This window comes from Pollicipes pollicipes, unplaced genomic scaffold, assembly GCF_011947565.3.
Source record: "Pollicipes pollicipes isolate AB1234 unplaced genomic scaffold, Ppol_2.1 Scaffold_4295;HRSCAF=5057_pilon_pilon_pilon, whole genome shotgun sequence".
Taxonomy (NCBI): domain Eukaryota; kingdom Metazoa; phylum Arthropoda; class Thecostraca; order Pollicipedomorpha; family Pollicipedidae; genus Pollicipes; species Pollicipes pollicipes.
Window position 1 is genome coordinate 545,411 of NW_023596461.1, and position 13,488 is coordinate 558,898.

Genomic DNA, 13,488 nt, shown 5'->3' on the forward strand with positions numbered 1-13,488 from the left:
TGTCTAAGAAACTATCTCAGAGATGTGTGGCTTCGTCTGACACTCCATTGTCGCATCAGATTGAACAATTCCCTAGAAACTGCGTGCGCTGACAGCCACGGTCCGACTTTGACTGGCCATAGGTCAGAGGCCTTACAAGGTAAATTTAATTTGTGAACCAAGTGATTTGCTGTTCAAGTGCCTACAGCTATACCAAGTCTGGAGCGGTTGTGTCATTCGGAAGTCACTCTAGAACAACCTTCGGGAGTGTCTAATTGACCCCCCACCCGGACGGAGCTCCGCGCTGTCGAGTCGCGATTTGCAGAAAATGGTCATTTCGGCCGATGGTAGGTTCACATTGCCGGCTAATAGTGTTTGTTCAGTAGCATGCTTTGCGCAACCTTGCACCTTGCGCGAAAAAGTAAAGGTAATCGAAAATGAACGCCATATCTTCTCCAATAACTGCTCCAGCAACCCCGCTAGCAACAAGTGACAGGCTGCCGGGTGAGGGGGGGGGGGGGGCAATCAAATTAAATCGGGACGAAAAATGTGATAAGCGTGCTGCACTCGCAGCTTTAAACCATGCAGCAGTGCTGTCGAATAGAAAAGAAGCAGCCTCCCGGTTTGGTTATAAGTTTGTTTGCCGGGTCGCCGTATTATGACCATCACTGTACGCGCAGGCTGGCTGCCGTTAGCTAATCGCTGCCAACGGGTAATCTCAACAAAACAGGACATGCTTTCCTACGCGAGATTTGCGTTGCCGGCGGATAGTGCTTCCACAACAACATCGCTACCGCAAGGTCGCACCTTCCGCGCTCACGTAAAACCAGTGAAAATTGGACGTCGTATCTGCGCAATTCGCCGCTCCAGCCGGCCCGCCAGCATTGAGCGATACGCTGTCGGGGCATCGGCCGAATAAAATCTAAACAAAAGGCGACAAGCGCGTTGTAATAGCACGTGATAGTCGTATGCAAATGCTGTTGAATGCTCAAAAACCGAATCTTCGGGTTTGACTATGAACATCTGTCCCCGGTTGACGTGTTAAGGCCATCTCTCTGCCCGCGTCACGTAAGCCGGCCGCAGTTGGTCCGTGCTGCCAGCAGGTGGTATGAAAGAAAAAGGCCATGGCTGCCGGTGCGATATTTACCTTGCGGGCCGGTGGTGCTCCCTCAGTAACATTGTTAGTGTAAGACTGCAACTTCCGTGCACATGCCGAAGTATTTCAAATTAGACGCCGTATCTGCGCAAATCCCCGCTCCGCCGCTTCAGTAGGCCCGCAAGCATTCAGTGATGCGCCGTCGGGGAATCGAACAGATAAAATCGAAACAAAATCTGACGTGTGGCTTGTATTGGCAACTGATATCCCCATGCCAGTGCTATGGAATGCATAGAGTTGGAATTCTGGGGTTGGATTCTGTGCCCTTTCCCTGGCTGCTGCATTATGACCGTTAACATCGTGACATTAAGGTACACGACATGATGACATCACTCTACATGCAGAGCGGCCGCAATTAGCTCTGCGCCGTCAAGTTGTGGTTTGAACAAGAAAGGTTATTTTGGCCGATAGTAGATTGACATTATCGGCGGACAGCGTTCCAAAACGCTGCGCCTTCGGCGCAAAAGTAAAACTGTTTGACGTTGTACTTCGTATCTGAGCAAATCGCTGTACCTGGGGCCCACCAGTGTTGAGTGATGCGCTCCAGGGTTCACGCAAACAACAATGAAACAAAAATGTTACGAACGTGTATTACTGGCAGCTGAAAGCCCTTTACCAGTGGTATGTGATGCGCACAGTCCGAATCTTCTAGTCTGATTCAAGCATTTTCCTTCGCCGCTGCATCAGGCAGGGTCTAAAAAACCGGCATATGAAGCAGACACGCATGTTATCCGAAACGGCTCACTCAATCGTCTTGAAACCTTCACCAATCTATTCCGTGCAGTGAGGTGAGTGATGGGAGGCAGTGTCGAGACCTGACCTGAGGTCAAAGACCTAAAAAATTCAAAAGGAAAATTGTACATGCAAATACAGACAACTCAAATATCAGAGCCTACTGCACCGATCGCTGTGAAACCTTCACCACAGGATGCGCCATACCTGATTTTCTCTAAATTTGAAAACTTGGTGACCCTGGTTCAAGTTAAAAGCCGTCAAATTTCATAAGTTCTAATATTTTTACCAGCAGGCAACTCATTTCGGAACAATCGCTCCGATCACTTCCAAACCTTCACCACTCGATGGGACATGCCTAGCAGCTGCAATGTATGCCACGCCGCCATATACTATTGTTTGTGTAGCACCAAAGTGCAGGCATTTTTATTCTAATTTTTGCGGTCGTGTACATTACAGCAACATAATTTCTCCATATTGTGTGCGCTAACGCAAGAGCGTCATATTCTGTTTTTGTGAGCAAAGACACAAAGTACACTGCCCGAGGCATGTTTAATTCGGCACATTTAGGACAGTCGTGATCGTCCAATCAAACATTGACGTGGCCGCGCACAACACGCACGACGAAGCTCAAGGTTCCCGTTGACTAAGGCAGTGGCGTCTTTTCCTTGAGTTTTGCCCTTGCTCGCCTTTGGGACTTATACCTCCGTGACAAGCTATACAGTGAGTGCAGAAAGCTTTCCCCCAAGACGGATTCTGAGGCTATTGATCTGTCACAGCGAAAGACTGACCAAACCGGTCCGTTCAGGCCCAGACTCAGTTCGATTTGGCAGATTTCTGAACGACTTGGAGCCAGCAGCCTACAAAAGACTGCTGAGGGGGCGTGCACATAATTACGATAAAACGGTACCCGCACACCACACACATTGATCAGCCACGTACCATCACGTGTTTTGCGGCCAAGTTTCTGTTAATCATGGCGGCACCATGCACAATTCAGCGCGTGATTTTCAGTACATCTCCGCTAAAGTCAGCTAAAGGAGAAAGTCAGCCTCATAAGGCCAGCCTAACCAAGATGCACGTTTTCTTTCAAGAAAAAAAAACATGAAAGGGAAAGGCATCATTGTGAATGGCAGCATGTTTGCAGTTTCAACAGAGAATAAGGGTAAATGGCGTGCTGGATGGTAAGGTTTAGCAGCTATCGGTGTGGTAGGTTCTGAGCTGTGTTGTCTACAAGCCATAGTTTGGAATTTGTGAAATTTGATGACTTTTGAGCTGACCAAGGCTCACCAAATTTTCAACTGCAGTAGGGAATCAGGTAAAGCGCATCCAATGGTGAATGCTTCACAGCGATCGGTGCAGTGGGCTCTGAGATCTGAGTTGTCTGCATTTGCATGTTAAATCTCCCCTTTGCGTTTTCGATGTGCTCGGCCTCAGGTCAGGTCTCGATGTCGTCTCCTCATGACTCACCTCATTGCACGGAATCGATTGGTGAAGGTTTCAAGGCTATCAAAAGAGCCGTTTCGGAGAGCGTGCGTGTCTGCTCCATGCGCTGTTTTTTAAATACCCTGCCGCTGCATCATGACCGTCACTCTTCAAGCAGGGCAGTCCCAATTAGCTCTGTGCTTTCAAGTTATGATTTGACAACAAAAGTTATTTCGGCTAACGGTAGATTTACATTGCCGGCCGATAATGCTCTTACAATAACATGATTAACACAAGGCTTTGCCTTTCGCGCGCAGGGTTAAGTATTTCACATTGGATACCGCACCTGCCCAAATCACCGCTCAAGCCGATTTACTACCATTCGGTGATAGGCTTGCGGGTACTCGACCGAATAACATTGCATTTTACAAACCTTAACAGTATGTTAAAATGACAGCTGATAGCCTTGTCACAATGCGATTGAACGAGCATCGCAGCGTCTTCGCGATTAATTGCAAGTATTTTTGCCAGGTCGCCGTATTATGACCATCACTGTACGTGCAGCCCAACCGCCGTTACACGATCGCTGCCAAGCGGTAATATCAATAAAACAGGTCCTGTTTGCCGATGTGAGATTTACGTTGCCGGCCGATAATGCCTTCACAATAACATCGTTAACACAAAGTTTCACCTTCCACACATTCATGGAATTATTTCGAGCTGAGCTCCGTGTCCGCAGCAACCACCGCCCCACCGGGCCCCGCAGCATTGAGTGGTACACTGTCGGGGGATCGAACGAATAAAATCGAAACAAAAATATGGCGTGTACGTTCTGTGCTCAGCTGATAACCCTTCACCAGTGAGACCGAATGGAGAAGTAGCGGCCTCCGGTTTGATTACAAAAGTTTTTGGGAGGTCGTGTATTATGCGATCACTGTACGGGCAAGCAAGCCAGCCGCCGTTAGCAGGTCACTGTCAGGGAGTGATCTGAGAAAAAGCGGGTCCTATCTTCCGGTGCGAAATCGACATTGCCGGCGAATGGTGTCCAACAATAGCATCGTTGGTACCAGGTTGCACCTTCCGCGCACATGTAAAAGTAGTTACAATTCGACACCGTCTCTGTGCAAGTCACCGCTCCAGCCGGCCCGTCAGCATAGAAGAGCGTTCTGTCGCGCGGTCAACCAAATACAATAAAAAATAATATCTGACGGCTGTATTGTTTTGACAGCTGACAGCTCTACATGAGTGCTATGGACAACGAACAGCCACAATCTTTGCGTTTGGTTGTAACTATTTTTTCTCGGGCCTCCGTATTATGGACATCATTGTACGCACATGCCGACCGCTGTTAGCTCTACGTTGTCAAGGGGTGATTTGAAAAGGTCATGTTTCCCCATGCGTGACTGATATGGCCCGCCAGTATCAAGTGATAGCTATTCGGTGGTCGACCGAACGCAGTCAGACAAAAAATATGACAAGTGTTTTACTGTCAGCTGAAACCCCTACACCACCGCTATTGAATTCATTCAGTCGCAGTCCTGGAGTTTGATTATGAGGGTTTCGACCGGACCATCGTATTATGGCCACCACCCCACGTGCAAGCCGGATGCAGTCAACACTGCACTGTCAGGGGGTGATTTGGAGAAACAAGATCATGTCGGCCGATGGTGAATTATCATTGCCGGAAGACAGTGCTCCCGCAATGGCATAGTCATCACAAGGTTGCACCTTCCGCGTACAAGTAAAAGTGTTCCAAAGTGGACGCCATATTTGTGCAAAAAGACGGGCCAGCCGGCCCGCCAGCAGTGAGTGGGACGCTGTAGTGTGGTCAACCTAATTAACTGAAACGCAAATCTGACGAGTGCGTCGTAGTAGCAGCCCATAGCCCTGCGCTAGGGGTATCGAATTAGAATGCACACAGTTGCAACATTCTGGTATATTATGAATATCTTTCGGGTCGTCACATTATGGTCGTCACTCTACGAGTAGGCCGGTCGACGGTAGCTTATCACCGTCAAGGCGTGATTTCAGCTATAGCGACATCGTTTTGATGCTTGGAACATTGAACATTTCTATCACATAAAGTTTTACATTAATGGTCGTGTGTTTGGTCATCAACACGCACCCGGGTGGCCGGCTAGATACTCTTCGCTCGGGTGGGGGTCAATTTGACCCCCGTGAGATCTCGGGAACTAAGAAAGCTAGAGACACTAAACTTACAGGGTGTCTTGACCTGTACGTAAACTCACTCAGGGCAAAGTTTAAACTTCATAGGTTATGATCTTTCTGTCATATAAGGTCAAACAAGGTCAAATTTCAGGTTAGTCTCCAAAGTGCCCCCAGAACCTAGACAACTGTTTCTAAGCAAAAGTTCACAGGCCCATTTAAGGTCAGTTACCTTGTTTGACCTTTTGAAGGTTATGGTGACCAAAACCGTACAAGAATGCTCTGAGTTTTGCATTTGAGTAAGCGACAAAGATTACGCTAGGCAGTAGGTTCCTAGAAAATATGTTGGACCGGGTCATCTTAGGTCAACGACCTATTCTGACTACTAAGAAGTCAATGGAAGATGCATAATGTGGTTCCTGCTGTCAATAAATTCGAAATGAACACCACAAATTATCCCATACATCAAGCCCTAGAGTAATCAATCAAGTTGTTTTTGACCTTGGTCTGCCTTTATACCTGATCTTAGGTCAACGTAATTTGTTCATTCAATATTTGTGGTGCCTAAGAAAACATCTCAGAGATGTATGGCTTCGTCAAATACTCCGTTATTGTATCAGATTGGATGATTCCCTAGAAGTTACCTTCGCTGCAACTATGACCTGACTTTGAACTGCCATAGGTCAGCGACCTTACGAGGTACATCTAAATTTTTGTGTCAAACGATCCGCTATTCAATCGTCTACAGTTATGCAAAACTTTTCTACAACTATTCGCGAACTATTCTGGAAAACCTCCGGGGGTCAGTTTAACCCCCAACCAAGCGCTTGTTAATGGTCGTGTGCGGCAACCAAACTGGCTGGTCAAGACCACTTCACCCCGAAACAAATGTGTCTGGCCGTTAGCATCAATGACGTCATCGCACGGCGCGTGCGTCTTCATCACAACATTGAATCACGTGCCGTTGCGTTATCACGGTTTTAAAGGCCTTGGCTGCAGCTTATCTGGCGCATCTATGCGCCAGACTTTCTGGGAGTTACTATGTGTTTACATATGGTGGAGAGGTTTCGTGGCCTCGGTTGGTGTTGGCACGTATCGGGGGGAGTCCGTGGCCGTTTTGGGAGATTATGGCAGTATTTTTAGGATTATAACAAATTGTAGTTTTACTGCGGTGCTGTGAGCGATCATGATCGAAATATCATGTGATCTTCTTGACGGCCCCGTGTTTCTGGCCGGTCAGACACTCCGCTGCACCATCACCTTGCTCTGTCCTGAGCTAGACAGGCACGCGCCTGCAACTTCCAACTGTGATGTTTGTGAGAACTTGGCATGGGTTAGTGCTCAGGTGAGATCATGTGAGAGTGTTAGTTTTTGGTTATCAACAAGCAGTGAGGTGTACAATGTGTAAACTGTCAGTATTTATGATGTTCAACTCTGACCAATATCATTCTTTGTGTGTAACCAGGTGCATTTGAATTGGAGAGGAGCTAGGGTCTGTAAGCCTCAACTTCATGTAAGTCTAGCATGGACACCATGAATGGGAAGAAATAAGTGCTCACAGCTCTTTCCCTGCAGCTATCTTCCATCTTAGGGGAATGTCATTGCCCACACATTTTGCTAGAGCTGAGATGGCATGAAACAATTAACAAATTTTGTGCAACCTTCATGGTGTCCAGTTTAAAAGATACCCCCTGTGCTGTCTATTTGTCATTGATGTATAGATGTATATTGATGTACAGTTTGCCTCATCTTTGCAAGCCCTGCTTGGCTGTAACTTCAGGGGAGCATTTTAAAAATTGCAAGTATGGGAGGGATTAAGAGTAAAATTCCCAAAAAATATTAAGAGATAATGGAATACTGAAAAGCTAACAAAAGCTTTGTCCTGAACAAAGAAAACATAGCAAGCAGAAACAAGCAGGAACCAACATGTATCAGCATTCTATGCACTAACAGGGCATTGGGAGAATTTGCAGAAGAAATGGTCGTAAGCCATATTTGTGATGGATGTTTAAAAATATCTGAACAACACTTGAAGTATGGTGTCAACAAACAGTCTAAAATATAAACTGGGATGGGACAGCCTGAAGATAAGACTGATTTTATGCAGACCACTTAGTAACTTATCATTTTTATTTTATCCCAGAGACATTATCATCCCAATCCCAGGTTATATGCAACAAAGAATATAATAGGGGATTATGGTAATGATATAATCTACAGAACTTCCACTTATCAGTGCTAATACATGGCAATTATCCATGTACATGGGCAACAACTTCTATTCATTGCTGTACAAGGGAAAGCTAATGCCATTTTTTTAATGCAACACAAAAACATTTCCAGCAGAACTAGTCACTTCTACCTTCTACCTTCAGCCTGTTCTGTTCACATCAGGTTGTCTTGCCTAGATTGTCAGCCTCACAGATCATCATATGAAGATCTTAAAAATAAAGGCCTCATTTTCTCACCAATCTGGCTTTAGCAGCTGAAACCTTTTGTTAAAAAGCTACTGTTTTGTTCTTCCAGAGAATGCATTAATATTAGAGGTCTGGTTTTACACCTTCCCCTGAGATATAGTTAGATGGAAAATTGGGCATCCTTCATTCATTCCTTGTGTTCACCCCATTGTTGTTTTGTGCATGTGTACATGCACCATGATTTGAACCTGAAATATTCCATGGAGAGGAAAAAATAAGGACCAGTTTTGCCCAAAATGTCAACAGTTTTATCATTTTTAGTATTTCTGGGGGAAACGGTCTGAATTATGCAAAAGTGTCTGGGCTAACACGAACATTGTGATAATAGGAACAAAGCCCCATACAGGAAGGGGCAAGTCTCCACTGATGGTACTGCAGTGTCTCAGGCATTGGCCCACTTCGACAGTGGCTGGTGACGCTGGCCTGCCTCTGACACTGGTTGCATACCTCCGGCCAGGTGCAGTGCTTCTGCCAGGTGAACGAGGGCAAGGTGCGTCAGCGGGCGGCGGCCGACCCCGAGCTGGCGGCCGTCTCCAGCACGGCCTACCTGCCGGACCGCGGCGAACGCGGCCGCATCGTGCTGGCCACCAAGCCCACCATCCTGGTGTGCGACCTGCGCCTGCGGCCCGGCCAGTCGCGCCGGCTGGACTACCGGCAGGTCCTGCCCACCGACGCCATACCCTCCTACCTGGGACAGGCCGTCCGCTATGTGTACAAGGTCAGTCCTGTGGTGGCCGGCAACGCCTCTTTTTCAACGGCCATTGGACGGCTTTTAGTCTGCACGACTAAAAAAAGTCGGACTGTTTTCAGTCCTTAAATGTTTTCATGTCGAATAGCCCCGCGAGCGACGGGACCGTTTCAGTTCGAATCTCTCATAGAGACGCGAGCGTTCACTCAGTGATGAGTACTGAGCGCGCTGCCTCGTGGCGGCCGGCCCCCGGCAGGTGACGGTGGGTGCTCAGCGGGTGAACAGCTCGATCCGGCTGCTGCGTGTGCCGGTGCGCGTGCTGCCGCTGGACGCGCGCGCCGCCCCCCACCACAGCGACACGGACGACATCTGCCCGTCGAACCCGTTCCTGCCGGTGGGCGACGGCGGCGAGTCGGCGCACGAGGTGACGCTGCAGCTGCTGCAGCACCGCACGGCGCGCCGCGCGCCCAACTACTACAACATCACTAACCAGGTGACGGCGCGACGGCGGCCGGCGCGGGGGCGCGGGCGTGGGCCGGCATCGCCCGCACGGGCCGGCATCGCCCGTTACTGTTACCGTTACCGTTAGGGGAAGGGTAAGTGGATGAGTTGCAACGTGGCAAATCATCACATCACCCGACTTTGCGACACAGCTGGGGTCAACAGTCGGGTTGCCCAGCAGGTTTGGAATGAGCTGACGTGGACGTATCAAGGTCGTAGCGGTGTCCTGATACGGAGCTCAAAGGAAGCGTTATGTATGTGCCTACCTGTATGCCTAATGTATCTGCCCATCTTAGTGATGGTCGTTGAGGTACAATAGTTTTGCAAAGGCTGTGTAGGGAATGATTCGATTACTTCTATTAGCCCCGTGGGGCCAGAACCGTGTTGGGCAATTGTGCTTGGCTGAAAGCTAATTCCGGGTGGCGTTAAAGTACCAATGTCATAATGAGGAAATATTGGTCAAGACCTGCTAGGGGTGGGGGTAAGGAAGCAATGGTAAAGGGCCATTCCAGGACGGATTGGAACCAGGCTGTTCTCAAATGGATTGGAACCTGACCACACCGTCAACAGCTCTCGCCGGCCAGATCAGATCAGGGCATGCATCCACAGGACGCACAGGAATGGCAATGTGGTTCTCGTATATCATAGATACACTCCACCCATACCCATCAATTCTTTGGATCTGGCCAGGTAGGGAAATGCCATTCATGACTGGGATTGTAGGACTATAGAGAGGTAACACGGACATGGAGATCTGAGGAACTGGGAGGAATATGCCAGCCGCTAAGCGCGCTTCCCGGAAGTGGGATGATTTCGTGTTTATGGACAGGGTCGGGGATGCACCAGCCGAGCCACAGGCAATGCAACGTTTTCTGGGCGGCAGAATGGATCCGGTGCCGCAGGGCTGTGTGGCCGCACCGTCAGCAGACGAGCGCCGGCGGCTGGCTCCCCTGATCCGACTGGCCCGTTCGCCGCGTGGGCCGGCTCCCTCTGACGCCGCTCGCTCCGCCGGCAGCACGGCCGCGTGGTGCGCTTCTGCCTGTTCAAGACGGTCTTCAAGCTGGGCGAGGAGGTGGCGGCCACGCTTGACTTCAGCCAGGCGGACGTGCGGTGCGTGCAGTACTCGGTCACGCTCGAGAGCGTGGAGACCGTGCACGAGCGCCACCAGCAGCGCGCCCACCAGAAGCCCGTGACGCGCGCCTACAACAAGTGCCACGAGGTGAGGCGCTGCTCTCGGGTCAGCGGGGCGGCGCGCCGGCAGCTCGGCGCAGCTCTCACTCGTAAGCCCGACGATCCCACCGGCGGACGCGTCCAGCAGCCTCTGGGTTGCTAGTGCAAATGGCATGCGCATTGTAGGTCTGCGTATAAAAATGTACTTTCCAGTGGATAGCATCCTTTGGTATAAATAACAATCTGCGGGGAATCCTGCAGGTGATAGGATCAGCGTCACCCACATAGGCGGGGCAGAGGCCTTTCTCAGCAATACATGCGTAGAGGGCGGAGGCCCATGAGCTATTTCAAGACACCTCACCAAAGTTGGCCTCGAACCGTTCATCATCATGCCTTCGACTTTGATGAAATCCGGCACATGCTTGTATCTGTATCACAAAGTATATCCCTCGGATTTTAAGTGTTGTAGGTCACATGGGTCACGGAAGGGAGGTCTCAGGAATTTCAGGGTCACGTGGAAAATTGGACCAAAACATAATTTATATATCTGCAACGCATGCTCAGATATGACCAAAGCTGCGTGCTGTTAGAAAACAAATGACCTGCTGCATTCACGAGACATGCCCGTGACCTCGTTACCTACCCGCACTTGCGTGACCTTTTAAATGGTTTGGTTCTGAACATAAGTATTTTTCACTGAAGAATGCCCAGCACATTGCCTGAGCAATCACAGCTTGCTTTGTTGCTCCGATTCCATGTCGTGTCCAAACGGGGTCAACAGTAAGGTCGTGACATGGGCCTGTACGTGCCTTCGGTGCGTGACGTGAAGCATACCAATATGGGTGTTATGGGAAAGCCGGTCACCCAACAAGCACAGTGGTAATGTTTTCAAAAATGCGAAATCACGCAAGCTATATGAAAATTAATACCCGAACGCATCCTTGTGCATTGATGACTTCAAAAACAGCGCGAAAGAAAGTTCATTGGCTTATATCTTGTGATAAATGTGGCCTGGTAGGTTAAAAATAACATCGATGTAGTACGGGATATTGCGCCAAATTTTATCCAAATCGAAAAGGTTACGGCGAGCATGCTTCGGTGATTCCGCGGAAAAGTCCGTCGGTAGTGCCTTTACAGTCGGGGCAGAGGTGTTCGGTGGGTGGAACAGGGGCCCATGTTAGCATTCTCTGCACAGGCGGACAGGGTCCAGTGTCAGCACTGCCTTCACGGGTGCTGCCTGCGTTTACATACACATATCATGATCTGGAGAAATCCACTGGACCGGCTCTATCAAACAACTGACGATTTGGCGATCAGGCCAACCGCTGTAATTCGCGACGCGTCCGACGCCGACGCCGACGCCGCGTAAGATGGGCGCCGCTGACTTGCCTGTCCCGCCTGGCCAGGTGTGCCTGAACCTGGAGGAGACGCACGTGATGCTGCCCGTGCCGCTGCACGTGACGCCCACGTTCCGCTCCGAGCTGGTGGCGCTCGACTGGCGGCTACACTTCGAGTTCGTCACGACGACGGGCGGCGCGACGCCCATGGCCGCAGCCGCCGACCCGGCCCACCACGCCACGTGGGAGGCGCCGGGCGCGCTGCCGATCGAGACCATGGTGTGGGACCTGCCCGTGCAGCTGTGCTCCACCAGCCCCGGCCACGTGGCGCAGGGCCTGCATATGGACGTGGTGCACACGGTCAAGGTTTAGCGTGCGCCGCCGGCCGGGGTTCGGCCGCCCTTCGGGACCGCGTCAGGAGACAGCCGCGACCGACAGACCGACACAGCCCGGCCCCACGCGCCAGACGGCGGCGCGGCTGGGACTCCACCCTACCCGCTGAGGAGCGGACGGCCGATGCAGGACGAGGTGGTTGCGGCAGATGTGGCGGGGTGCGACGTGTGATGGACCTGTGCTGTCTCCCACTCCGGGTATCGGCCCTCCGTTCCACGTCCGGTCCCGTCCCAACGCAGCCGGGTGCCTGGCCGTCGTGACTGCGTGATACATTACCGAGGGCCGGCTGTCGTACCTCTCGCTGCTGTTGTCGGCGCTGCATGCTCGGGTCAGGTCAGACCGGCGAGTCGACTGGAACGGCCGGGCCACGTCTCGGGCCCACGGTCGTGTTCGGTAAGCATGTCCAACTGTCCATCGTAGGTATGGTTGCTCACCTGTGCACTGGTTGGCAACCACCGTGTCAGAAAGCGGCGCGCGCCTGTGGCGCCGGTGTTTTGTTTTAGAGAATGTTTTGGGCTGTCATACCTCGTCGACGTACAGCTTCTCAAATCGTTGGCAATAAATATTTATGCACATGTTCGAATTGCTGAGCAGATTTTTACTGCTAGCAACTCCATCGCCTTTACATCACATGCAGGCCTTCCCTCCTCCACGACGTGACGCCATGTCTGCGTTTGCATGAAGCACGCACCCTTTCACTACGTTAGGCGCAAGGTTGCTGGGGTTTGGTGAACGCAAACGTGTCCACTCTGTCGCTTCGCCTCCATTTCTCACATATTGCGCGTCGCGCCGCGGAGCGAGGGCTATTTAAGGAAAGGAACCGGACTATTCATGAGCCGCGTTCCAACGCAGGTCCATGCAGTCCGCCGCGGAAAGGTCGTGCTTGAAACAAAGGCATGCACCAGCGTGAGGAACAAAGCATACACCCGAAAGGGCAGGTAAGGCAGGCATATGGGCGTAAGCGGCGGAAATTACCTCCCGACAGATGGGGCGTAATCTGGAGGGCAAAGGGCACGTCGTATCGTGCCAACGATAGTAACTGGAAGCAGCGCGCTGCGACCACGTGGGCGTGCGTCTGTTAGCAAGAGTCCAGTCAGCAGGGAGGGCGGAGATCTACGTCGTGAGCCATGCCAAAGTCCACCAGCGAATGTCGGTCGTCATCAGCTGGGGGGGGGGGGGGGGGTCGCCGGGCGGCGTCCGGGTCAGCTGTGCATCTCAGCCCCGGCACCGGCCACCAGCGACTGTCGGCTGCATCGGACCTCCCCCCCCCCCCCCCCCCCATGCTCCGACTGGGACTCAGCCGATTACGCAACATCTCGAAATGCCAGATCGCCCGAATGACAGGTGGAAGCCGAGTTTTCCCTGTCACCAGAGGCAGGCACTTACTGAGCGCGACTACCGACATACAGGAGTGGTGAACAAGCGCATACTACAGATTCTGCCCAGCCGGCTGGCGGAGTAATA

At 51.2% G+C, this 13,488-nt stretch overlaps 2 protein-coding genes across 2 annotated transcripts in view; both read left to right on the forward strand.

Annotated features, from left to right (window-relative positions):
* LOC119096481 (integrator complex subunit 6-like) overlaps positions 1-678 on the forward strand; it is an 18,481-nt gene extending 17,803 nt beyond the window's left edge. Inside the window, 1 exon segment of the mRNA XM_037219397.1 lies at positions 660-678. Within this exon segment, the coding sequence (XP_037075292.1) occupies positions 660-678 (19 nt within the window).
* A 5,854-nt stretch (positions 679-6,532) lies between these two features.
* Positions 6,533-12,601, forward strand: LOC119097566 (RAB6A-GEF complex partner protein 2). Its single transcript, XM_037220599.1, has 5 exons — positions 6,533-6,803; positions 8,393-8,653; positions 8,880-9,116; positions 10,140-10,343; positions 11,701-12,601. The coding sequence occupies exons 1-5, from the start codon at positions 6,645-6,647 to the stop codon at positions 12,001-12,003; spliced, it is 1,164 nt and encodes a 387-aa protein (XP_037076494.1). The 5' UTR covers positions 6,533-6,644; the 3' UTR covers positions 12,004-12,601.
* The last annotated feature ends 887 nt before the right edge of the window (positions 12,602-13,488 follow it).